Source organism: Cydia splendana, chromosome 1 (genome assembly GCF_910591565.1).
Source record: "Cydia splendana chromosome 1, ilCydSple1.2, whole genome shotgun sequence".
Lineage (NCBI taxonomy): Eukaryota > Metazoa > Arthropoda > Insecta > Lepidoptera > Tortricidae > Cydia > Cydia splendana.
The window spans coordinates 20,859,774-20,887,171 of NC_085960.1; the positions used below are offsets into that span (position 1 = coordinate 20,859,774).

The 27,398-nt window shown below is 36.8% G+C and overlaps 1 protein-coding gene and 1 long non-coding RNA gene across 2 annotated transcripts; one reads left to right on the forward strand and one right to left on the reverse strand.

Moving 5' to 3' along the window:
• Positions 1-1,345: 1,345 nt before the first annotated feature.
• On the reverse strand, positions 1,346-24,632 carry LOC134791513 (WW domain-containing oxidoreductase). The gene is made up of 7 exons (XM_063762562.1): positions 24,483-24,632; positions 23,971-24,208; positions 23,622-23,890; positions 23,292-23,471; positions 22,069-22,183; positions 1,975-2,115; positions 1,346-1,721 (listed from the first exon to the last, which is right to left on the reverse strand). Exons 1-7 carry the CDS (start codon positions 24,569-24,571, stop codon positions 1,467-1,469), a joined length of 1,287 nt encoding a protein of 428 aa, XP_063618632.1. The 5' UTR covers positions 24,572-24,632; the 3' UTR covers positions 1,346-1,466.
• Positions 8,661-9,338, forward strand: LOC134800491 (uncharacterized). The gene is made up of 2 exons (XR_010145546.1): positions 8,661-9,150; positions 9,273-9,338. It is a non-coding gene; the product is annotated as an uncharacterized LOC134800491 (long non-coding RNA).
• Positions 24,633-27,398: the final 2,766 nt, after the last annotated feature.

Sequence of the window (27,398 nt, forward strand, 5' to 3'; positions counted from 1 at the left end):
CGTGTAAATTAGTCGCAACTATGTTAATGCGAGAAAGAGATATTTTGACCGCACCAAGGTCGCAGTGCGGTAGATCCCATTAGTACGGGAACTTTTTCAACGCGCGTTAAGCCCCCTCCACACTCGTGCGCGAATCGCGGCGCGAAGCCGCGAACGCGAGTGTGGCGTCGATTTTCACAGACAGCGAAATCGACTCCACATTCGCGTTCGCGGCTTCGCCCGCGATTCACGCGCATAGTCTGAAGGGGGCTTTAAAAAAGCGTTTGAATGACACAAATGGATACATGTGTATTTTTTCCATAGAAGGTAGGATCGTATAGAAGTGGTATAGGTTTATAATCGAATGACAAGCCAAACGCGAGTGTGAACGCAAGCGCGCGTCCCGCGCGAGCCCCTTTGGCTCGTGCCCAAAAAACCGCTCCTCCACGCGAGCCGAGCCACGAGCCCACCGCTTACACTCGCGTCTCGTGGCGCGGCTCGCGGCTCGTCTCGTGGCTCGCGCGAGACTCTAAACCGGGTATTATATGCGTGCCTCCGTGAGGGACAAAACATACGCAAATGCGACACTGTGATTGGTCGAATTCATTTGTTGCCCACCATTATCCATACAAAAAAAAGGTGGGGAACAAATAAAATGTGAGACTGTGACAAGGACAAACAATAATAGCTCTTTCGCTGCTACTCCTACTGAAAGATACATAAGACTATCCCGTTCTGTCAGTTACCCCCACCACTCATGCCAGATCCAGGTATATTCTAGATTCATGATTTTTTCACACGACAGCGGTGACGCTTTTTATCAAGCGTTGGGGGTCATCCATTAATTACATCACACGTTTAGGGGAAGGGAGGGTCAAGAAAATGTGACATGTTGTGACAAGGGGGAGGGGGAGTCATAAACTTTGTGACGTCACTTTAACTTCATCAGTAACCGAAAATTTAGAAAAAAACCTAGAAATTCATGTGACGTAATTAATGGATGACCCCTTGTTGGATTTTCGACTTTAAACCTTGGTCGTTAAATCGAATTTAGGTTGCGGACAAATTCAAGCGCTTTTTTAACGCGCGTTGAAAAAGCTCTCGTGAGAATGGGGGCTTACGGCTTTAACTTTAGACTACCCTCTATAGTCTAAAGCAACGGTACTCGATCTTTTTTTATGAGGGCCACAAAGACGGTTTTACTTTGTAGCGCTTGTAGCCCCGCGCCGCAAGACGATTTTGTTTAAAGGTGTCGTTCGAATGGCAAGGTTATGTAATCTATACCAGTACTTATTACCTGGCGGGCCACCTAAAAAGCCTGGCGGACCGCAGGTTGATACCGCTGGGTCTAAAGGGATATTTAAACATATTCACAAAACCAGTTTCGCACCCGAAGAGTAAAGGACTATTACGTCTAACATACCCACTATAAGATAAAATATTAGCATGATGTAAATAAATTATACGATATCGCACATCATGGTTCTTTATACATTTTGTAAACGGGCATTTTGAACACTACTACTAGGTGGGCAATATTTGTGCAAATATTTCTGAAGGCCATCGGAGCCTACGCGTTGTTCTATCATTCTTAGCGACAAAGCGAAGACTTCATTCGCTATATCCTTGTCCCTGCATAAAGCGGACTCTTCACAGTAAAAGCAGTTGTTGAAATACAGGCCCGTGACGCCTTCGAGCTCCGCCGCCGTGGCTACGTACACCGTCGTGGCGGCTGCTTGTTGCTGAAAGAAAACATACTTAATTAGGTATTGATGTAGACAGTTGGCTGACCTCCCCTATTCATTGCTAATCCGAAGGCGTAAGAGAAATGTTTATGGATATCTTATAGAACATAACTAGACACAGGTAAAACCTATTCTGACGTCATCTATAAAAACCTTTGACAGTTGCCAACCCCACTGAAATACGTAAGGTGCAAAATTGTATACATATTTAATACTGACTGTACTTTGAAATAAAATGAGCAACATTTACCCATGACTTGGTGAAAGGTCGGACAAACATGAACGCTAGCCTGTACAGCCACCAAGACTTGCTCAGGTTTGTGTAGACCATGTTGCCCGGGTGAAGTGAGTTCACGCAAATGCCTTTGCTTTTCCATTCCTCGCTCAGAATCTGAAAATATTTGTTTCAATTGTTAGTGTCACCTAATAAGAATGGGTTTGCAGCATACAACTATTAAAACAAATAGTGATTTTTTTACAATCTTGATAATGCTCTGGTCCACTTCATTTGATCAAAGAGATAGATCTATTTTTATCACATCTATTTTTCTGTGTGTGTAAGAGCTTTTTTTGGTACTTACTACAAGAATGTTCTTGTAAATTTTTATGATTTTTTCCAGATGGGATGGGATCATGGGGCTGTCCATAAATTACGTCATCTATTTTTGACCCCCCCCCCCAATATCATCCAAAAATCATGCTTCGAATGACTCCGTTTCCTCCTACTTCATGCTACCATCATCCGATGTCCAGACCCCCCCTAATTTGAAATGACGTAATTTATGAATAGCCCCTATATTAAAAAACATTACCTAAACAAAACTAAATAAGTATAAATTAAACTGAAATGGGGTAGACACTAGGCAAGTAGGCAGTCTTATCTTATTGTTAAAGAGTGATTTCTTTACGTTACTTTTGTTTAATATTCTAAGAGCCAGATGATTGTGTTACGATTTTCGTCGACATCTCTTCTAAATACCTAAAACTGGTATGGATGTGTTCCTCGTGGTCTCTAGAATACGAATTGACCGGTTTTACTTTATGGAGGAGGGGACGTGTCGAAAAAATGGCGGCCGACCAGCATTGATATTTGTTCACATCTTGAGTCCTATGGGACCGATCGGTTCATATGAGGTGTCGTTTGAAAGACTATTAAACGTGCTATTATTGTTTCATAATAACCGTAGTCATAACTATAGTGGTTTACAAAATATTTTAAAATATATGATTTTTTACCGTGCATGAATGGCATAAGTACTGACAAACCATGCGTCTAACTCAATAAATTATAACTTTACCGCAATTAATGTTATTACAAAATATACGACAAATTTCATTAGCTTTCCAAAAACATAAGTTTTATTGGTGTATGATATTATATAACCAAGTAATGATACATTTTGTTCAGCATGGGTCACTATGCACCATCACTTAAATGGCGGGCGACCGACCTCAACTGTTCATTTTTTCTCGGGTTCTATTTTACTGATCAATTGGTGATGGATACCAATAGAAAGAATATTAAACGTACTATAATTGGTTTTTAATAACCGCAGTCATAACTGTAGTCATTTACAAAATAATTGAAAATATATGATTTTTACCGTGCATGGACATAAGTACTGGTAAAACATGCTTCTAACTCAATAGATTATAACATTACCGCAATAAATGTTTACAAAATATACGGGAAATTTTATGAAAATTTTTTGTTCAGCATGGGTACTGTGCACCGTCACGTAAATAGAGCCCGGCCATCGTTGAGTTTTCATTATATTTCCGGTTCTATTTTTCTGATACTTGGTGGATACCATTTGCAAGCAAATTACATTTTCTGTGAATACTCGATTGTTTGAAATCTGAGGCCCAAAATTAACCATTTTAAAAATATTAAAGAAAATGTTTAATTTTTACCTAAGAGGTTTGCTTAGTGACTGAAATAATTTGAGAAAGAGATAATGTAGTACTTAAATATAGCGTGAAATTTTTTAAATAAAATCAACAAACTTTTTATTAACTTTCCAAAAATATTGTTTAGTTACCGTACAACTATAATAGTACATTATTGTCGAGGCTCGGAAGTAGCTACTTGCAGGCTGAGGATTCGTTTTAAACGGACGACCTTGGGAGTCCGTTTAACTGAATCCGAAGCCAGCAAGTAGCCTTCCAGCCGAGTCATATATAGTGCTTTTCTCAAAAATGGTGCAAGAAATATAAATATCATAGAAATATTTTACAAAAGCAACTTTCTTAAGTATATATTTTCACAGAAAAAAGTAGAAACAATTGAAAAAATTAGCTTTGCCGCCTTTTTATTTTTTTAATAAAAAAATAGAAGTGTATTTTTCTGCCGAAAATACGCCAACCTATTTGAGACAGCTAAATAGTCGCGGTACTAATCATCTGTTTGGCTGTTTAATGGGCCTGTGCCTTCATTTGATATGGCCATTTCAACTTTTAAAAAGTTTGGAACTCGACAAATAATGGAATTTGTATGCAACATTGCAGTCCCAAAATCGAGACTGCAATGTTTTTAACTTTTTAATTTTTGACTGACCATAAACTACGCGCTTCGCAACCTATTTTTTAAACGGCAAAGTCGACTTTGCCGTCCATTTTTGAGAAAACATATATGTGACGTTCCACGGGAAAAGGTACCTTATGAGGGTTTCTAGTTTCGGAGATATTAAATGTTTTGTAAAGAGGTGAAAAAATGCTCAATTTTTTTTTATTGTGTGATCTGAAACCTTAATGCGTAACGTTTGTTTACCTGTTTTTATTTTTGTTATAAGTTAGTTATAAGCCTAGTAATGTCGTCTCAGAGTTTAGTAGAAAAGGTACCTTATGGAAAAAAGATTGAAAATTCCCAAAAAAACTAGTCAATACGAGAAAAGAAGTTTGGTAGAGAACTGTATTAGCATTCTGCAAAACTAATTTGATAATTTCAGTTCTGGTTGGGGCGCCTCGCAAATATTATAACCGTACATAGACCGACATCACAAATCCAAGTAGACTGCTATTATACCAAAGTTACTCTCGTCAAGTCTTTCTTAACTAGAATAATCTTCATTTGGTTTGGTCGCATGCAGTAAATCAGCCATTGGTTTGCTGAAAAATGCCAATACCCGACGCATTACCTTATGGAATATCTGAGGTCATTGAACCTCAAATGCCGCTTATCTTCAATAGCAACCGAAATATATTATTGATAAGAAATAGACGATTTATACCATCTTAAACCCAAAATATTATTAGTTTATCCTAACTGTTCCATCATCATCATGCCTCATCATGTAACTTGACCACAAGGTACCTTTTCATTACATACAAATTATTGGTCTTTTTTAAGATTATTATGACGAAGAACTAATTAAATTGGGGGCAGTTTAATGTAAATTAATATTTTCTATTCATAAAAGATAAACTATAATATAATTGATATTTTGTAGTGATGATGTATTATTAGATTTATTTCCATAAGGTACCTTTTCGTAAATGTATGGAGCAAATACTGTTATTGTTATGTAAGTTTAAAGTGGCATAAGGGGTTAAATATAGTATTTAGTTGGGGTTTTAGGATTTATTTCATTTGAATGACAGAATTTCTTTCATATGTGCTCAGAAAAATTGATTGTGTGTCACATTAAAAGTAAAAATATTCAATTTTGTGATTTTATATGAAAAAGTCAGAAAATACATTTTCACCTCTAAATCGGTATTGTTTTTTGCTTAAACTGTCTGTCAGTGTCGTTTTCTAATAGGTAAAATTTAAATCTTGAGAGCTCATTGCAATCAATCGTGAAAATGAAATAAAACTTTATTTTCAAGAGATTGGTTAGTATACACATAAATCAGTCGATATCAAAAGTTTCTATTTGCATTACAGAACAAGTCGCAATATTTTTTTAATCTCAGATATATAAGGCATTATTATTTGTAGTCAACTATGTAACTTACTTCAGGAACATAGTTTTTTAGGCGGCTAAACTTAAAACTTCTCTATCGTAAAGTTGCTCATATCACAACATTATTTTCAAAAAATCATATCTCTGTAACTACGCAACCTAGAAGGTTGATCTTTTGTGTTATCGATAGGTTATTTATTGTAGATTACTGGGGTATGCATAACTCCATACCCGCCATAAGGTACCTTTGACCGTGGGACGTCACATATGTATGCCAGGACCAATTTCGCCAAGCAAGCAAGCAAACACACGGCGCGGGCGCGGCGAGCGCCTGGTAGACCAGCAGCATTCTATTATTGTTTGACAGTACATTTTAATGTAGGTATCCAAAATGTGAGGTTCTGTTATAAAATATATCGATATAAATGATGGTTTGTTTGTTTTGTCTTTTATCATAGGAAACTTAAATATGTTTTGAATAAAAAATGAAAAGCCCAGTTCTAGGTTCATAACACCCTTAAGTTCGTAGTTTTCATGATTGCAAGACTACTGCATATAAAGTACTTAATATCTGTGTTGTTATTTGACTCACGTCTACACGTAAAACGTTTTCAAACCCACTCCGTAGTTAATAATTTAAAATCACCTTGAGATCTGAGGCTTTTGGCGTTTTAAAGGGATGTTTGTCGCCGCACGCTCCAGGATGCAAAATAAGTGACTACTATTTGAGTAGCAGCATAGGCCCACATAGGTAATAGTTTCAGCTTTAGATGGTAAATTAGCATTTATGGTCAACATTTGTAATAGGCACTAAAGAAGGTAATTGCACATTATTTTCCTTTACCACTTTCGTTGCATTTTTGTAAGCCTCGATAACTTGAAGTAAAATCTAATGGCGAGTAAATAATAGCAAGTAATTATTTTAGTGCACTGATGCCGGCGTTATCTGCGGAATTATTTTGGCGAAATTAATTATACAGTCAACAACTAGGTACAGTCAAAAAATTTTAAAGGGCCTCTGGGCCCGTAGCCAAATTACATTCGCTCCTTATCGATTCGATCTCAACGTTCGCGAACGACTGGTCGATAATGTTTATAATAACCTAGCCAAGAGGCAATCTTTTTAGTTTTCGCTCATTCTATGCGCCAAGTCCTCGCCAAGTCGGTAAAAATTAATTTTTGTCTGTGGTTCTCGTTCAAAACCGTCAAGAAACATCATCTGTCAGCTGTCAAGAGTGTCAAGTGAACAGCGAATCTAATTTTGGCATGGACCTATATAATAGGGACAAGACATATTGTTCTATACGTACAATTGCTTATAGAAATAGCACCCATTTTGACGGCACACACATAAATATATATCTGTCTCGTTTTTACTCAGCACTGTAACCCATAGCAAAAAAAGATGACAGTATTTCAGTACGTACATAAAGTGTTCCATGAAAATACGTAAATACCTAATGCGGCCGAAAATCCGCCATGTTTAGTCACGCAAATGTCATTGTCTGTCAGTTCAGCCGGTACTTGTCCTGTCAAAAAGTCGTGGTGAAAATTAAAATTATTAATTATCTTTCAATATTTTGCTTGTGATTGAAAATAATTGAAGCCAAATGTGAATAATTACGTCGCGAATATGCCAGTGTGTAGTGTATTAGGGTGCGGCATAAGAAAACCACCAAATTTGCCATCTTTAACCTTACACAGGTACGCTATCATTTACATGAAAAATATTGGTTATTGTTAATGTTCCTGGGAAATGTAAGGATGTTTCACATTATAAATAGCAAGGTTCTTCTGTGCAGTTATAGATCATGAAGTGATTGGATTTATTTAACTATATTTTTACGCTTAAATAATGTAAACATTTCAGCTAGGGTTGTACTTTATTTATCGACTTTGATATCGATATATTATGATTGCCTATTTATATTTTCTTATTTTATCATGCTACCCCGCTTCAAACCAACTAAATTATCTTAATTTAATAATTAAATCATTTTTTATAGGTTACCAAGAAATGAACATAAAAAGAAAGTGTCTGGAGATGGAGATCCTGACCGACTCTCGGGAGCACTAGGGTAACTCGGGGCCGTGGGGTTGTTACTCCACAAGCTGCCCTGCGGGCTTTTTTATATCATTATTATATTTTTTTTATATAATTCGACATTAAGAGACCATATACTTACATATAGTTGTAATTTATAAAATGGTTAATGTATTGTTATTATTTTTGCTTGTATGTAAATTCAATGTTGACGTATAAAAATGCCCTTGTGGCCTATTTGCTGAATAAATGTTGAAGAAGTTGAAGAGCGGAAGTCATTCCTTATTTTTGTAATAAAAAAAATGTTCTGAAGGTGTTTTGTTTTTTTTTTCACCCGTCGCTTAATAAGCTTGAATTTTGTATCGCTCTCACTTATAGATACGGCGCACCAAGGTCGAGGTGCAGTGCGGTAGTGTGTTACAGACTTTAGGGTTAGCAACACAACAAAATTGATTGTAATGGAGAGGTAAAGTCCAAGAAAAACACGTACACTTATTCTGACATCCAAAACGGATGGCGCTGTACTGCGCCATTTGTTTTGCGGTCACTAAGTTGTCAAACGTCAACTTTTGAAAATCAGAGTTACCGCAAAAATCGCAATATGTATTGAGTAGTACAGCGTCATCTCGTTTACCTGTCAAATTTGAAGCACGAAATTGTCCTAGACTCCACACATCTTACTCAATCAAAGTATCTTTTCACATAACAATATACTAATAAAGAATTTTTATTTATTTACTTACTTCCTATTAAAACATAAACTCCACAAATAATACATACTTAGTATTTTAAATAAAATGAGCCGAGAACGTTAAAAAGTTATCGATGTATCGATAAAACCTAGTAACAGTAAAAATCTTCTGGGCAGCACTAAAACCGCCATGTTTAGTTCTAAGATGACGTCACAGTGGCACGCATTATTCGTTGACGTTTCACTTCCATAGGTTTCATATTTCAGTGAATTTTGGAGAAAATAATTGTTTTATCGGTAAGCAAATTAAATATGTTGGTATTTGTTTAACTTAGTTTATCACAATTTCGTGATAAAATAACTGTATATAGTGTAATATTTGAAGAGTGCGTTGTTAATTGCATATAATTTTGACCTAAAGTTTAACAATTTCAGACAGCCGTCGTCCCCGCAGCCCCAACCAAGGCGGCGACGCAGCCAGAGCGGGCAAGAGCGGCTCCGCGGGCTCTTCTTCCACGCTGAGAAGTCCTCGCCAAGTTGGCACGTACAGTCAGAGCTGCCGCTGCAATGACGCCTTCATGGCAGTTACCAGTGCTAAGGACGTGCACTGCTGGCTTACTTGACCAGAAGAGACAATACTTTAAGCGTTAGTATTGATTCAAACCGTGAAGTGAAATTGTGGACAGGTTTGCCCGAATCAGTGTAACCTCAGTGAATTCATTTACTTCATAGACTTCAAACATTTTCGAAATTAACAAAAGTCAAGCGGACATTGAATACATAGATGTTATGCATTAGATTTATCTATTAAGATCGCCGAGGACAGGAACACTTGGAAAAGCATGGTACATCGCGCAGGAAACTCTTCAAACTAGACACGACCTTCAGCAATGAAGACGCCGACTAAGAAGATGCATTAGATAAGATAAAAGCTGCCTGTGAAACCAAAACTAATAAATCATATTGTTACTTAATATTATTTTTTTATTACCTACCTGTCTTTGATTTTTGTTTACTCAGTAATAGAAATACCTAAGTGAGTGAGGCGTTAAAAATGAATTAAACACATCTTTATTATTTATAGTCAATGGAAATTTGGGAAGGTAATCTCACCCGCTAAGCTACTGGCTGTTCATATTTAACCTTTTGTATGCTCCTGTCAAAAATTTGTAATTTATATATCAATCATAATTGAATAAAATAAAATAAATAAATAAATAAATATTGGGGACATCTTACACAGATCAACCTAGCCCCAAACTAACCAAAGCTTGTACTATGGGTGCTAGGCGACGATACATAGAAATTATATACATAGAAAACACCCATAACTCAGGAACAAATATTAGTGTTCATCACACAAATAAATGCCCTTACTGGGATTCAAACCCAGGACCATCGGCTTAGCAGGCAGGGTCACTACTCACTAGGCCAGATCGGTCGTTTTACAAAGACAACTTTTAAAAATTAATGCATTTTTTAAAGTTGAATATAGGTGAGTACATGGGAGCAGATCTGCTCCTAAGCATACCAAAAGTTAAGGTGGTAACCACCATAAATAAATGACACAATGATTGGGTTAAAAAGTTAATTTATTTTATTGAAAATCTATTAATGAAAGATGCAGCAGGTATTTTTTGCCAGCAGCATGAAATCAGTAGCCAAGCATTCTTTTCTTGTTTGTACATATATTATGTACAGTGTATTAAAATAGTAAAACAACACTCAATATATTTTTGTGGTTGTACATGTGACATAGTTTCTTCCCTTGACCCTGACTTTGGAGCACCATAAAGTATTGGTTCATATGCCAAGGCTGCAATGAATATCCAAGTCACCTGAAACAAAATGAATGCTTAGTTTTTCAACAAACTCTGTAACATTTGGTTATAATACTTATTCTCTACCAGTCATATGACAAAAAAAAACTAAATGTTTTGTGTAAGTACATGTTATGATTATTTTTATATAGTGTGTAGGTACAGTCAGCTGCAGAGAAAAGGTACCACTACTACATAGAAGTTTGTATGCAGGGGTGGGACCTTTTCTCTGCAGCTGACTGTATCTGCGCCTGCCAAAAGAAGTCATATACAATGTTTCATAATATGAAAAAGTTTCATTAATATGGTTGATAATGTATATGTATGACAACAGCCCGTCTGGCCTAGTTGGTAGTGACTAGTGACCCTGCCGGTTAAGCTGATAATCCTGAGTTTGAATCCCCGGTAAGGAAATTTGTTTGTGTAATGAGCACAGATATTTTGTACCTGAGTCATGGGTGTTGTCTATGTATTTAAGTATAGTTTGTCAAAGGACTGTCTCATTTCAAACAAAGACAGAGAGAATCATATTAGCTTTGTCATATACCAGTACTAGCACCCAAAAGATAAGTATGAGTATAGTTTTCCTGGTTCTTACTGACTGACAAATTGGTTTGACCATCTATATATAGTTATCTAAGTACCCTAAGTACCCACAACACAAGTCTTCTTGAGCTTACTGTAGAGTCCGACTAGAAATTGTAGAAATTAAAAAGTAGCAACACTGTAGTCTCATCCCTTTCAAATCAATTTAAGAAAATGGGATGACACTACAATATTGCTAGTTGTTAGTGACCTTGCCTATGAAGGTGATGGTTTTGCTTCCCGGGAAGGGCATTTATTTGTGTGAAGAACTTTTGTTCCCGAGTCTTTATCTAGATTTGTAAAGCCTTTACCTATATACCTTTGCCTATACACATTCAATTCACTTTCCTATTGAAAAACAAGTGCTTGCCATTGCGCATATGGGTACCAAATTTAATCTACACCGTTCATCGGTTTATATTTGATGACGTAACAGGAACACATTAGTTATTTTAGCATTAATAACATATTTTATATACTTATTAGTAGGTATAGTAGGGATAAGTTATTAACTCACTCTTACCTTTGTAGGGACATTGTTTCGTGTTGCATTTGTGGGTGCATAATCCATTTTTCCATGACACTGTCACTATAGATAGGTAGATATTCAGCGCCTCGGTCACATTGGATCCTTTGGGTGAAATGCTGCGTACGGCCCACAATCCTTTGATCGTAGCATACATGATAAGATCACCAGCTAAGGGCAGTCCTTTCCTAAGCAGTTTCAAGTTTCAATAGAGGCGATTTTTGGTTTTGCTTCCCGGGAAGGGCATTTATTTGTGTGAAGAACTTTTGTTCCCGAGTCTTTATCTAGATTTGTAAAGCCTTTACCTATATACCTTTGCCTATACACATTCAATTCACTTTCCTATTGAAAAACAAGTGCTTGCCATTGCGCATATGGGTACCAAATTTAATCTACACCGTTCATCGGTTTATATTTGATGACGTAACAGGAACACATTAGTTATTTTAGCATTAATAACATATTTTATATACTTATTAGTAGGTATAGTAGGGATAAGTTATTAACTCACTCTTACCTTTGTAGGGACATTGTTTCGTGTTGCATTTGTGGGTGCATAATCCATTTTTCCATGACACTGTCACTATAGATAGGTAGATATTCAGCGCCTCGGTCACATTGGATCCTTTGGGTGAAATGCTGGGTAAATCTTTACTTTATGGACCCACGATTTTTGGGGTGGGGAGGGGGGGGAGGGGGGAGGGGGTGGAGAGGGCTACCCCCCAGTCCAACCCCCATGGTGAGGAACCCCATGGTTATGGAGATATTCATGGTTAAAGTTTGTATGGAATTACTAAGAAATAAGGGATTACAGCAAATTTTGAAGGAGGAGGGGGTGAGGGGTGAGGGGGGGCGCGCTTCGCCCGAAGGCCCGCTTCGTCGCCCCTGAGGTCGCGAGCTGACGAGACCATAGCTCGCTTGTGGACGTCGCCGGCTCGCTACGCTCGCCACCTCCCCCCCCTGCGCTTCGCTATTTGGTCTCGGTCGCTCGCTGACCTCGGGGCTACTCCGCGAGCCTTCGACCTCAGCGGTGAAGCTGTTGGATCTGGGTTAGCTCCGGCGCTGCGGAAGAGCAGCCCTTCCGCCCTCGCGTGACAAAGCACGCTCACTACACTCGGCTCCGCAGCTTCGGCTTACTGGTCGCCTTCGGCGACCAGCCTCAGCCGCTCGCCTCGCTCGTTCCCGCGCTCCGTCACGGCGGGCGAGGGCTGCCCTCCCTCCGCGCCTCCGTTTTTGGAATTGCTCTCTAGGGGTAGGACAGACAAGACCACGTGGATAGTGGGGTGCTCTGATTCGGTTTTAAGTGACCTTGACATTTTGGGTACCTTGAGATTCTGGTGACCAAAGATTTTGGTGACCTTGAGATTCTGGTGACCAAAATTTTTGGTGACCTTGAGATTTTGGTCACCATAAAATTTCGTGACCTTGAGATTTTGGTGACCTTGAGGATGGTGGTGTGGTATAAAAGGTAATATAAATTAACAAAAAACGGCACCTATCGACATCTGCTATTACATTTCTCCTTTATTTCATAGTAATTTCATACAAACTTTAACCATGGATATCTCCATAACCATGGGGTTCCGCGCCATGGGGGTTGGACTGGGGGGTAGCCCTTTGCACCCTCTACCCCCCCATACCCAACACACCCTCCAAATCGTGGGTCCATAAAGTAAAGATTAGCCACAAAATTTGGTACTATAAAAGTCCTGAGAACGTTTTGGAGCGTGCTAATTAGTGTTCATGATTAGCACTATAATGGTGTTGTCTTCTTCTTTGTCGTCACATTCTTGTCAGAGTGGTCGTGGTCGTCATGTCAGGGCCGGTGGCAAGCTTCACAATCCGTCGCCATTCCTCCCGTACTGTAGCCCTCTTGTACATTCATGGCCTGGTTCATTGAAAATGGTGTTGTAAACGTTTACAAAACCCCAGATAGGCCCTAGTTTTATCACTGATTTATTCTATAAACATTACATAAAGGTTCTCACGGTGATAAATCAGCTCTATGGTTGAAATGTAAAAGTGACGAGAAACGCTCTTTAGTACTAAAATAGTGCGACAGCAGACATGCAACGTTTATGTCGCAATTTGGAATTATAAAAGTAACCAATGAAACATGTTTATAGTGCTATTTTGCACCGTAAACGATTCCAGTGATCTTTTTTATCATACTTGCGTCGTGGGTGCCTAAAAAAATATATAAGTTCATTCGCCATTGTTTCTTAAACTGACATTTGTATTTAGGTAATAAAAAGGATGTACTAAAAAGCATTTGTGGACCGTTACTATGCCGGTACATTGTACATGCGAAAATAATTGTATCGATAGAATTATTATGCTGATTTCAAATTTGACAATGAGCTCTTTTAATTTTCATGTTTTAATTAAAATAAAATTAATAAAATAAGGACTTGTTCCAACTGTGGCTGCTATAGTACACATAGGCTCCAGCCGTGCCGCTAATGTGCTATTATGGCAGAAAACAGCAGCCATTTTTTAAGTTACGATTTAAGTTATTTAGCAACGTACCAGGTAACTTTTATGGTACTATATAGCACTATAGAAAAACTTTCATGACTTTTAGAGAACTCTTCTAGCCTTATAGCGATGTTAAGAGAGCTTTTAAAAAGCTAAAACGTTACGTAATGGTCGTGCAAAGTCCTTTTATAGTGCAGATTGATGCTCTAATAGTGTTTACGATACTGCTACAATACAAGTACTATAAAAGTTACTTTGACGCATTATTAGTGCAAAATAGGTACATAAAAGCATCAGTAAAGTCGTCTATAGTATTAAATAGTACCATAATCGCTTTTCAAGAGGTCAACAGCCGAATCCAACTCGGTTGGGCAGCGTTCGGGAAACTACGTAATGTCTTTCCGTCCGACATACCTCAGTGCCTCAAGACGAAAGTCTTTAATCAATGTGTGTTACCAGTGATGACTTACGGCTCCGAAACGTGGTCTTTCACTATCGGCCTCATCTCAAAACTCAAAGTCGCTCAACGAGCTATGGAGAGGGCTATGCTCGAAGTTTCTCTACGTGATCGAATCAGAAATGAGGAGATCCGTAGACGAACTAAAGTCACCGACATAGCCCACCGGATTAGCAAGCTGAAGTGGCAATGGGCAGGCCACATTGCACGCAGAGAAGATGGCCGGTGGGGTCGAAAAGTGCTCGAGTGGAGACCACGGACTAGCAAGCGCAGCGTAGGACGTCCACCCACAAGATGGACAGACGATCTTGTTAAGGTCGCCGGAAGACGCTGGATGCGGGTCGCTTCCAACCGGCACGTATGGAGGTCCAAGGGGGAGGCCTATGTTCAGCAGTGGACGTCTTATGGCTGAGATGATGATGATGATGATGATAATCGCTTTTTGCATATCTATTACAGTGCAGCACTTTAAAGATTCTTTTGTATGATCCTATAAGCGTTCTAAGAGCTAAATTATAGTACTTAAAAGGTCTTTAATCTTATAGAAACAAAACGCTTTGTTAAAAACCTTTATAGTACAAGCAGTCGCAATGGTTACCATTATAGGCCTACTATATCACTGTTTGGTGATAAAATGCCTTAGTTATAGAACCTTTTGTTACTTGGGAGTGTACGTATGTATTTTGTTTTTATTGTTTTTTAAAGATTTTGTTATTGGCGTAGCAATGTACGCATTCTGTTTTTTATTTTTAATAAAAACAACTTAATTTGATTGTTTGTTTCACTTTGCCTTTATGCCACATATTCCTTTCTTAAAATCCGGATTGAATCCGAACTTCGGATTTCGGTCAAACTAAAATCCGTAAATCCGGATTTGAAAAATGTTCACGGATTTGCAATCGCTACTCGCGCTACGTATCGACACCTAGGAGGCGATAACGCTTGTCAAAAGTGTCACTTGGCTAGACAATGTATGACAGATGTCGAATCCCAGTAACGAAAGTTTTGCGTTTCGTTACAACATTGCAACTTGGCTAACATTTTTGTATTCGTTAATATTTTTCGACAGACTCATCTACGGTACCTGTCATTCCCATACATTTTTTATCGATTCGTTAGCGATATCTTTTTTCGAAATGCGTTTTGGCTAGGCCCCCTCTGATTCTTTGCAAATTTATCTTAATGCAATATATTTTTATTTGTGGACTACCACATTTTATTTTGGAAACAGTGAACAATAACTATCCGTAAATAGAAGTCCGGTTTTAAGTATAGTAATAGTAACATTAGGTCAAAATTGAGTAAAATATCTATATTTATGTAAGGTCACTGTGGCGAAGTCCGGCATACTTTATTTTTTTTTACTTTGGAGTGATCTAGTTCCGTTAATTATTCACCTATGTTACTGCTTGTAATCGCATACGATGAAGAATTTAATAATTAATAGTTTAGCCTTAGTGACAGATCATTTCAAGCACAAATTAAGCAAAAACAATGACATTTTTTAAAATTCGGCGAGTAGACGGACTTCCCGTGCAGTTTAAGGGAAGTCCGTCTAGTTATGATATCAGCCAATCTATGGGTGTGTATATGTTCGTAGTCAAATTCCTAAAAAGAACGGATCAAGACAATGAAAAGTATATTTTAAACTTGTTAATATACGGTTCAGATTCGAAATAAACACCATTTTTCTAAAACAAAGGCAAGTCGGCATATACTACCAAAATGGGGTGGTAAACCTTTTTTGGAAAATAATTAAACATAATTATTTTTTTGATTTCCGAAATAAAAGATCAATAGTAATTTTAAAATGAATTTTAATCGTTTCTTTTAATTTACTGATATCAAAATTTAATTAAGTAACATCATGCGCAAAGTCAGGAGGATTTTTTGATACCTTATCAAATCGTTATAACATTAAAGTCGCACAAACAGTTGGTAATCTCTGATTTAACGAAAGTCGCCGGACTTTATGACGGACTTGCCTTGAACATAATAGACGGACTTTCCAACTTAGTCAAATTTTAATATGATAAATTGTGGAACGTATAATTACAAAACTAAGCTAATTTCTGATATTTTAAAAATAGAATAAAGACAACTGGTTCTTATGCTACCTACGTAGTTACTTATTGATGCACAATCTTTTCAAAAACTATTTTTAAAAAAAAATTTACGAACGGCTGTCGCACTATGACTTCGAGTTCAAAACACGAAATGACTTGTTGAGGCGGATTGCTCTGAAGTTGGTTGTCACAGCGCCATCTGTTTTACAGTGACGGAACTAGCGCGAAAAACTGGTTAATCGACTGGACTCCAAAGTCGCATACACCTTCAAATTCAAAAGTTATAACGTGTTGACGGACTTGCCTTGTAGACGGACTTACCCACAGTGACCTTACTATTTTATTTTACGGTCCAATTTATAGTTTTTGCTAATACCTATTAATTCATTGGCGTTTGGCATTGTAGTTTTGGCTTATAATCCGGTGGCCGGCTGCATGAAACAAACCTCATCAAAAAATAGAATATACCTACCCTGTAGAGGTACCTGACATTTAGTAGCTTCCAACGCACTTGGTCGGCCTAGGCTTAACCTGGCAGATTTTGTACAAATGGCAAAAACGTTGGACAAAAATTCATCAAAAAAAACCTCATCGAAAAATAGAATGAAACTTGTATGGTAGTATACCTGACCTTGAGGACAGTAAAAAAAAAGTGGTCGGCCTCACCTTAGCCTGGCAGTTTTTGCAGTCCGACCAGATTTATTGGGTCACGTGAGAGCTACAATTTACCTCATCGAAAAATAGAATGAAACAAACGGATTATAATAGCTAAAATAAGCCTGTTGACGTATGTCTTGGTCGGCCTCACCTTAACCTGGCAGTTTTTGCAGTCCGACCAAATTTATAAAAAAATCATCAAAAATTTTTTATCGAAAAATCGTATGAAACTGGTATGGTACGATGGCTGCCTTTGAGGACAGTAAAAAAAAAGTGGTCGGCCAAATCCTTTGTTGGCAGGTTCCTGTGTCCGACCAATTTTGTGGTACCACGTGAGAGCTACAATTTTACCTCATCGAAAAATAGAATGAAACAAACGGATTATAATAGCTAAAATAAGCCTGTTGACGTATGTCTTGGTCGGCCTCACCTTAACCTGGCAGTTTTTGCAGTCCGACCAAATTTCTAAAAAAAAACATCAAAAATTTTTTATCGAAAAATCGTATGAAACTTGTATGGTACGATAGCTGCCTTTGAGGACAGTAAAAAAAAAGTGGTTGGCCAAATCCTGTGTTGGCAGGTTCCTGTGTCCGACCAATTTTGTGGTACCACGTGAGAGCTACAATTTACCTCATCGAAAAATAGAATGAAACAAACGGATTATAATAGCTAAAATAAGCCTGTTGACGTATGTCTTGGTCGGCCTCACCTTAACCTGGCAGTTTTTGCAGTCCGACCAAATTTATACAAAAATCATCAAATTTTTTTTATCGCAAAATCGTATGAAACTTGTATGGTACAATAGCTGCCTTTGAGGACAGTAAAAAAAAGTGGTCGGCCAAATCCTGTGTTGGCAGATTCCTGTGTCCGACCAATTTTGTGGTACCACGTGAGAGCTACAATTTACCTCATCGAAAAATAGAATGAAACAAACGGATTATAATAGCTAAAATAAGCCTGTTGACGTATGTCTTGGTCGGCCTCACCTTAGCCAGGCAGTTTTTGCAGTCCGACCACATTTATAAGGAATAATAATTTATATATTGAAAATATGGTTTCTTCGCAGCTTGAACTTAACTTAATAATGCTAACTGAAAAAAGTCATAAGGAAATGAGTCCATGGAGGTCTTAGAGGGCTTTAAAAAAAAAGAAAACATTCAGTTCAAATTTTATTCATAAATCTATCTAATATCTAAATAACGTTTTCTAACTACTGACGTGGTTTCAGAGTAACACTTACGTTGAGATGATGTCTCACAGATGTCAAAAATAAAAAGGTTTTCATCGATTTTTGACAAGTTTTGAATCGTATATCCTACTTTTCTAACATTTTATCACGCCAGGTGGCGCCTCCATAGTGGAGTTGCTGTCATTGTCAAATCACATACATTGTTTCCAATAAATTGTAAACATTCTCCTTTTTTAACCGACTTCCAAATCCCAAAGGAGGAGGTTATCAATTCGGTTGTATGTTTTTTTTTCTCCACAATACTGCAATAGTGTGCGACAAATTGTGGAAATATACCTATAGGATCTCCCTTTTTTCCCAAGGACCCGATATGCATAAATCGGTGAGAAAAAGCTTTGAGTACCAAAAACTAAGGCAAATGACAAAGACCGTTTGTGTAGGCTGCATTTTAAGGAAGATAAATATTTTGGAAAGAGTAAATACACAGGTAAGCTAAGTTTTAACGAAGTAGTACATAATTTAGGGCATAATGGCTTGGCCACAAATGCTGTATTCCATACGCATCATGACTTTGTGTACCTATCTGATGGGCGGGCGTATATGAAACGCCTTCTTGTACATGCAGGTGATCCAGGTATACACCAAAGCTTAGTTTTCAATCGAACACTTGTAATATAAGAGGAAAAACTGCACGTGAGCCTTCCAAAATTTTAATAAACGGTAAAATACACAAGATAACCTCACATATATTAAGTGATTATCTTTGCATCAAATCAGCCTTTTTTCCATCAACTGTAGCATTTCTCCTTCGAAGCTCGGTTTGTAGAAAAGAAATTCCCACCTTTTACCAGTGGTAACTACTGGGAATAAAAATTCCCAGTAGGTACCACCAAACGGAGTTGGTGGTAACTACTAGGATTTTTTTTTCCCAGTAGTTACCAGTGGTAAAAGATGGGAAAATAATTACCAGTAGTTACCACTGATAAGAACTTGGTGGTAACTAGTGGGAATAACCCTTTTATTGTTAATAATTACTGTTCATCATAATCATCTTCGGAGTCGAAGTCTGACGAACTTTCCCCAGACTCCGACTTATCTATTGTTATTTCTTGGACTCGCAAAGGCGTTATGTGTCCTTCAAACCATTTGATCTTATACATTTCATCTCTTAATGCAAGTGGATTCTGCCGCACACTGCCACATTGAATTTATGAAAGCCGTCCGTAACAAGCCATACGTCAACAGGTTTATTTTAGCTATTATAATCCGTTTTTTCTTTCATCCTATTTTCGATGAGGTAAATTGTAGCTGTCACGTGGTACCACAAATTTGGTCGGACTGCAAAAACTCCCAGGCTACGGTGAGGCCAAACAAGCCATACGTCAACAGATTTATTTTAGGTATTATAATATCCGTTTGTTACATTCTATTTTTCGATGAGGTAAATTGTAGCTATCACGTGGTACCACAAAATTGGTCGGACACAGGAACCTGCCAACACAGGATTTGGCCGACCACTTTTTTTTTTACTGTCCTCAAAGGCAGCTATCGTACCATACAAGTTTCATACGATTTTTCTATAAAACATTTTTGTGATTTTTTTATAAATTTGGTCGGACTGCAAAAACTGCCAGGTTAAGGTGAGGCCGACCAAGACATACGTCAACAGGCTTATTTTAGCTATTATAATCCGTTTGTTTCATTCTATTTTTCGATGAGGTAAATTGTAGCTCTCACGTGGTACCACAAAATTGGTCGGACACAGGAACCTGCCAATACAGGATTTGGCCACCACTTTTTTTTACTGTCCTCAAAGGCAGCTATCGTACCATACAAGTTTCATACGATTTTTCGATAAAAATTTTTTGATGTTTTTTTTATAAATTTGGTCGGACTGCAAAAACTGCCAGGTTAAGGTGAGGCCGACCAAGACATACGTCAACAGGCTTATTTTAGCTATTATAATCCGTTTGTTTCATTATATTTTTCGATGAGGTAAAATTGTAGCTCTCACGTGGTACCACAAAATTGGTCGGACACAGGAACCTGCCAACACAGGATTTGGCCGATCACTTTTTTTTTACTGTCCTCAAAGGCAGCCATCGTACCATACCAGTTTCATACGATTTTTCGATAAAAAATGTTTGATGATTTTTTTATAAATGTGGTCGGACTGCAAAAACTGCCAGGTTAAGGTGAGGCCGACCAAGACATACGTCAACAGGCTTATTTTAGCTATTATAATCCGTTTGTTTCATACTATTTTTCGATGAGGTAAAATTGTAGCTCTCACGTGGTACCACAAAATTGGTCGGACACAGGAACCTGCCAACACAGGATTTGGCCGATCACTTTTTTTTTACTGTCCTCAAAGGCAGCCATCGTACCATACCAGTTTCATACGATTTTTCGATAAAAAATTTTTGCTGATTTTTTTATAAATTTGGTCGGACTGCAAAAACTGCCAGGTTAAGGTGAGGCCGACCAAGACATACGTCAACAGGCTTATTTTAGCTATTATAATCCGTTTGTTTAATTCTATTTTTCGATGAGGTAAATTGTAGCTCTCACGTGACCCAATAAATCTGGTCGGACTGCAAAAACTGCTAGGCTAAGGTGAGGCCGACCAATTTTTTTTTACTGTCCTCAAGGTCAGGTATACTACCATACAAGTTTCATTCTATTTTTCGATGAGGTTTTTTTTGATGAATTTTTGTCCAACGTTTTTGCCATTTGTACAAAATCTGCCAGGTTAAGCGTAGGCCGACCAAGTGCGTTGGAAGCTACTAAATGTCAGGTACCTCTACAGGGTAGGTATATTCTATTTTTTGATGAGGTTTGTTTCATGCAGCCGGCCACCGGACTATTATAAGTATGACTCTATTGACAGTTATGAGATTAGAGAGTACTACGGTATTTAAATAACGCTCGTCCTACATGATCTTAGATCTATAATAGCGACTCATAACTTCTCTGTTCGACTGTAAGTCATACAAGAGAGTTAAGTAACGATTGCGATATAAAAAGCTATAAGTAGAAGACTTTATCACACGTTTAGAACCTTAAGTGCAAATTGCAGATTATTACTCATATAGATGTTAAGGTTGTTCAATTCACTTTGAGCTATAAGCTATAACACTAGCTGCTTAACATGCATGATAGCGCCCAAAACAGCTACTGTAGATCTTAAATCTATAGATGAACCTTTTAAACACTTTTATGTCACCAGAGCCTGTAAACTGTAAACTAAGACTAAATATGTAGCTATTCTAGAGCCAGGGTATGTCTTTAGGTAAGAAAATAGGTGCTAAGTGTCGCCTAATTGTTTGTTGGGATTTATATGACGGTGCGCAGTGACCCATGCTGAACAAAATTCGTTATTACTTGGTTATATAATATCATACACCAATAAAACTTATGTTTTTGGTAAGCTAATGAAATGTCTCGTATATTTTGTAATAAAATAATTGCGGTATAGTTGTAATTTATTAAGTTAGACGCATATTTAATCAGTACTTATGCCATCCATGCACGGTAAAAAATCAAATATTTTAAAATATTTTGTAAACGACTACAGTTATGACTACGGTTATTATGAAACAATAATAGCACGTTTAATACTCTTTCAAACGACACCTCACACGAACCCATCGGTCCCATAGGACTCGAGATGTGAACAAATATCAATGATGGTCGGCGGCCATCTTTGCCCCCCTTTTTTTCGACACGTCCCTCCCTCCATAAATTAAAACCGGTCAATTCGTATTCTAGAGATCACGAGGAACAAATCCATACCAGTTTTAGGTATTTAGAAGAGATGTCGACGACTTTTTTCAAAACAGGCCGGTTTCCTCCAGTCTAAGGATTTGTGAACCCATGTTTAATGTTATAGACTTGTATTTGAATTTTATTACAATAACACTTGCCTTTGCGGTTATAACATTGAAGAGTTTAGAATTGTTGTAAGCCATCATTGCACTGTACTGGTCCTTAGACATTGAAAGACTTTGCTGTGCAAACAGGTTCTTTAGGCTGGCAAATCTGAAAAATGAGATAAACAAATTATTGACTTAGGGAAAGTTTGTGCAACAACACATCAAATAATATTTTTGTAACATATTACACCCAAAGAGAAAATAATTAAAACTTAGTGCCAAAACATTAGAGTTGCCGGCACAGTGCAGTTGCAAGGTGCAGTGTTTGCTTGCCATTGGGTGGACCATACTCTTTATTGCAACCTTTCTGATATCATAAATCAAATCAAAAATATACTTTATTCATGTAGGCCTAGCAACAAGCTCTTATGAATCGTAATTAATCTTAATCTAATTATCAGAGCAATTTATTGATGTTAATATTATTCCATAATAAAATTGGATTATTATACATATCAAATTTATAAACTCCAGGTTATAAACTGCAGGCTAGCATGCACTGGGCCCAGGACAGAGCGGCTTGGAGAGCACTGGTGAAGAGTGCCCACAATCGTCACATGGCTCAGCCTTGAGGTTATAACAAGGACGAGAAACTCCAAGTGTTCTGCCTATCGTTATTAATTACTAAAAATAAAGTTATTTATTACTAAAAATAAAGTTATTTATTACTAAATAATAATTTAGTAATAAATAACTTTAAGCTATTCATTATAATTTTGTAAATATTTCTAATACTATATTCACTGGTTATTTCTTTTATTCAAGGTAACAAGACAGTGACATAATACATAATTTTTGGCTTTGTCATTTCATTAGCATACCATAATAAAGGTAAATAAGTAAAAATAACATTTATTTTTGTTACTAGTCATAATTAACATAAAATTAAATACCTTATTGCACCATAAGAAGTCATAGTCATACATATATCATTTATATCTATGTATCAATATAAATTGTTATTTGCTTTACCATTTTTAATGTGTTTAATTAGACTTGCTGTTAAAAATAACATTTATTTTTGTTACTAGTCATAATTAACATAAAATTAAATACCTTATTGCACCATAAGAAGTCATAGTCATACATATATCATTTATATCTATGTATCAATATAAATTGTTATTTGCTTTACCATTTTTAATGTGTTTAATTAGACTTGCTGTTTTCAAATTATTTGCTATAATTTGATTTGATATTTTCAAATTGCTTACCGATGGGACTCTGAAGAAACAAAAATCACCTTTGAGCCCTTTTTAAGTAGTGGTTCCAACAAAATGGCCAGATACAGATGGCTGAGATGGTTCACTTGGAATGTTGTCTCATAGTTGTCTTCAGTATCTGTGAAAGGGATACCAAATACTCCAGCATTCAGTATCAGCATATCAAGATGACTGAAAAGTAATAGGCTCTAAGTCAGAATTGTAATAAAATAAATAATTGTAAATTTAGACAGAAAATAAGAATTAACATAGAAAAAAACCCTTGGTTTTGGATCTCTAACATAACATTCTAGAAATTATTAATAAAAATTAAAATCTTACTCAGAAAATAATGTCTTCACCATAATTGCACATTTTTTCACACTTTGTAAGGATGACAAATCAAGTTGAATAGCTTTTAAATTTTCTTCAGCAGCATTTGTTTCTTTCACAATGTTTTCTATGGCTGTTTGGGTGGCTTCCATATTGCGATTGGCCAATAAAATCTTGCATCCATGGCGCGCAAGAGACTTTGCCGTCTCATACCCAATGCCTGTGTTGCAGCCAGTTATCATGGCATATTTTCCAGATAAATCTACACCATGCAAAATCTGGAATAGAAAGTATGAACAATAGTAGGTATTATTGGCAAATATTGAAGCTATGACACTTCCGTTTATCATTAACTTACTTGAAATGCGGTTGAAGATGCATCAAACCTCTGCCTAAAATCATGCACATGTTTTTTCTCCTCCTTAGCAAAAGCTAGTCGGGGATCCACATAAGTCTTGTGGCCAGTTTCCTGCTGAACATATAAAGTCTTCCCCTCTTCATCTACAGTTTTCGACCAGCCAAAAGGCAATTCTTTCGGTATAACTTTCTTACGGCCTGTGCGTGGATGAGTCCATTGTGTTTTGGATGTGCATGTGCTACAAAAAAATCTGCATATTAATTCCTAAACTAGACAATCATGGGAAGGAATGAATTAGAAAAAGGAAATAATGTTCAAGTTCCTGATATTTCACATAATACTTCCTGTACTTACCGACAAATCTTTTTGTTACTGTTACATCTAGATGAAGACGTGATTGATTTAAATGAGTACTGGTTGGTTAGGTACTGCACCAGGCCCACTCTATGAATAATTATTGAACTCATCTGCTCAACATTCGATAAAAAATACAATCAAGATAAGAAACTTACTTTACGAAGTAAACACTTCCATCTTCGGTGGATTTTTCCTCCCAACCTGGAGGCAATTCATCTTCACTGTCTGAATCCAAATTATGCATCGTATGTATTATTTGTTTTCTTATTTTTAGCTCTTAACAATTCGTATAATTTACTAAAACTAAAATATGTGACGTCCCACGGTCAAAGGTACCTTATGGCGGGTATGGAGTTATGCATACCCCAGTAATCTACAATAAATAAGCTATCGATAACACAAAAGATCAACCTTCTAGGTTGCGTTGTTACAGAGATATGATTTTTTGAAAATAATGTTGTGAAATGAGCAACTTTACGATAGAGAAGTTTTAAGTTTAGCCGCCTAAAAAACTATGTTCCTGAAGTAAGTTACATAGTTGACTACAAATAATAATGCCTTATATATCTGAGATTAAAAAAATATTGCGACTTGTTCTGTAATGCAAATAGAAACTTTTGATATCGACTGATTTATGTGTATACTAACCAATCTCTTGAAAATAAAGTTTTATTTCATTTTCACGATTGATTGCAATGAGCTCTCAAGATTTAAATTTTATCTATTAGAAAACGACACTGACAGACAGTTTAAGCAAAAAACAATACCGATTTAGAGGTGAAAATGTATTTTCTGACTTTTTCATATAAAATCACAAAATTGAATATTTTTACTTTTAATGTGACACACAATCAATTTTTCTGAGCACATATGAAAGAAATTCTGTCATTCAAATGAAATAAATCCTAAAACCCCAACTAAATACTATATTTAACCCCTTATGCCACTTTAAACTTACATAACAATAACAGTATTTGCTCCATACATTTACGAAAAGGTACCTTATGGAAATAAATCTAATAATACATCACTACAAAATATCAATCATATTATAGTTTATCTTTTATGAATAGAAAATATTAATTTACATTAAACTGCCCCCAATTTAATTAGTTCTTCGTCATAATAATCTTAAAAAAGACCAATAATTTGTATGTAATGAAAAGGTACCTTGTGGTCAAGTTACATGATGAGGCATGATGATGATGGAACAGTTAGGATAAACTAATAATATTTTGGGGTTAAGATGGTATAAATCGTCTATTTCTTATCAATAATATATTTCGGTTGCTATTGAAGATAAGCGGCATTGAGGTTCAATGACCTCAGATATTCCATAAGGTAATGCGTCGGGTATTGGCATTTTTCAGCAAACCAAATGGCTGATTTACTGCATGCGACCAAACCAAATGAAGATTATTCTAGTTAAGAAAGACTTGACGAGAGTAACTTTGGTATAATAGCAGTCTACTTGGATTTGTGATGTCGGTCTATGTACGGTTATAATGTTTGCGAGGCGCCCCAACCAGAACTGAAATTATCAAATTAGTTTTGCAGAATGCTAATACAGTTCTCTACCAAACTTCTTTTCCCGTATTGACTAGTTTTTTTGGGAATTTTCAATCTTTTTTCCATAAGGTACCTTTTCTACTAAACTCTGAGACGACATTACTAGGCTTATAACTAACTTATAACAAAAATAAAAACAGGTAAACAAACGTTACGCATTAAGGTTTCAGATCACACAATAAAAAAAAATTGAGCATTTTTTCACCTCTTTACAAAACATTTAATATCTCCGAAACTAGAAACCCTCATAAGGTACCTTTTCCCGTGGAACGTCACATATAATCTTTGTGACGCGAGCGACTCTCACTAGTTCTGACAGTGACAGTGACAGCGACGTGACACTGCGACTGTGACTGTGAAAGCCGTAATAGACTACCGCACCGCACCGCGACCTTGGTGCACTCAAAATAATCTCTTTCTCACTCTACTAGCTGCGTCCTTAACGCACGTATGGCGACCACTATCGATATGTGCGCGGCACCGCACCAATGTCCTATATATTATACTACTCTTTGGCACCAAGGTCATGGTGCGGTGCGGTAGTCTATTACGGCTTTGAGATTAGAAGGCCAGTCCAGACGGGATGATCAAATCGACCGATCCTATCAGAAAATAAATTTTCGTCAATCTCATCTAGCGTCCAAGCATATACACAATTTAATCACCAATTTTAGATTTATGGCGCAGTGCAGAAGGGCAGAATTAAGGGTAATTTGCCAGTAACTGGCCGCCTTAAACTAAAAATGAATTCTGTTTATAGGTGACTAGAATTGCAAAAGTGGCCAGCGAATTATAGTAGGAGATCCCACATATGGTCGACCTTCACCAATCTGTCTGACGGATGAAACTATGAAAATATTTCCCAGAACATAAATAAATAGGGTTGCCTAAAGAAATATGGTCAAGGCTATTTTTAATCAATTTTTGAAAAAAAAATTAAAATAACTAGGTTGCCTATATTTTTCCGGTCACTATTATGTGGTTCCCGTGTTTAAAGAGGTGATTTTATATCGATAATTGCACTCATCTCGCTTGAATTATACATCAAAATGATGGTAATTTATTGCAAATACAATGGTATAGGGTTGCCTGCGAAAATCCGGGCACAAATAAGGGTTTCCAGGCTTTTAATTAAAATAAGAAGGGAAGACTTTTAGCGATAACTCATAAACAGCTTAACTGATCAAGTTTGTTTTAATTTTATTTCATTAAGTTTTTTAAGCACTATTTTCATGATTTTTTCCATATTTTTTGGACAGATGGTTCAAAAAAGTTAGAAGGAAAAACCTTTTTTTCCCTTCTAAACGATTATTTCCGAAATGACTTACTTTATCAAGAAATGTTGTTTAAAGACCCCTATTTATTTTGAAAGGCCTATCCAATGACACCCCACACTATAAGGTTGAAACGGTAAAAAAATTGTCACACACATTTTGTTTTAATCGATGCGATTATTTCCGAAAATAATCACTTTATCAAAAAAACTAAATTCCTAAAACCCC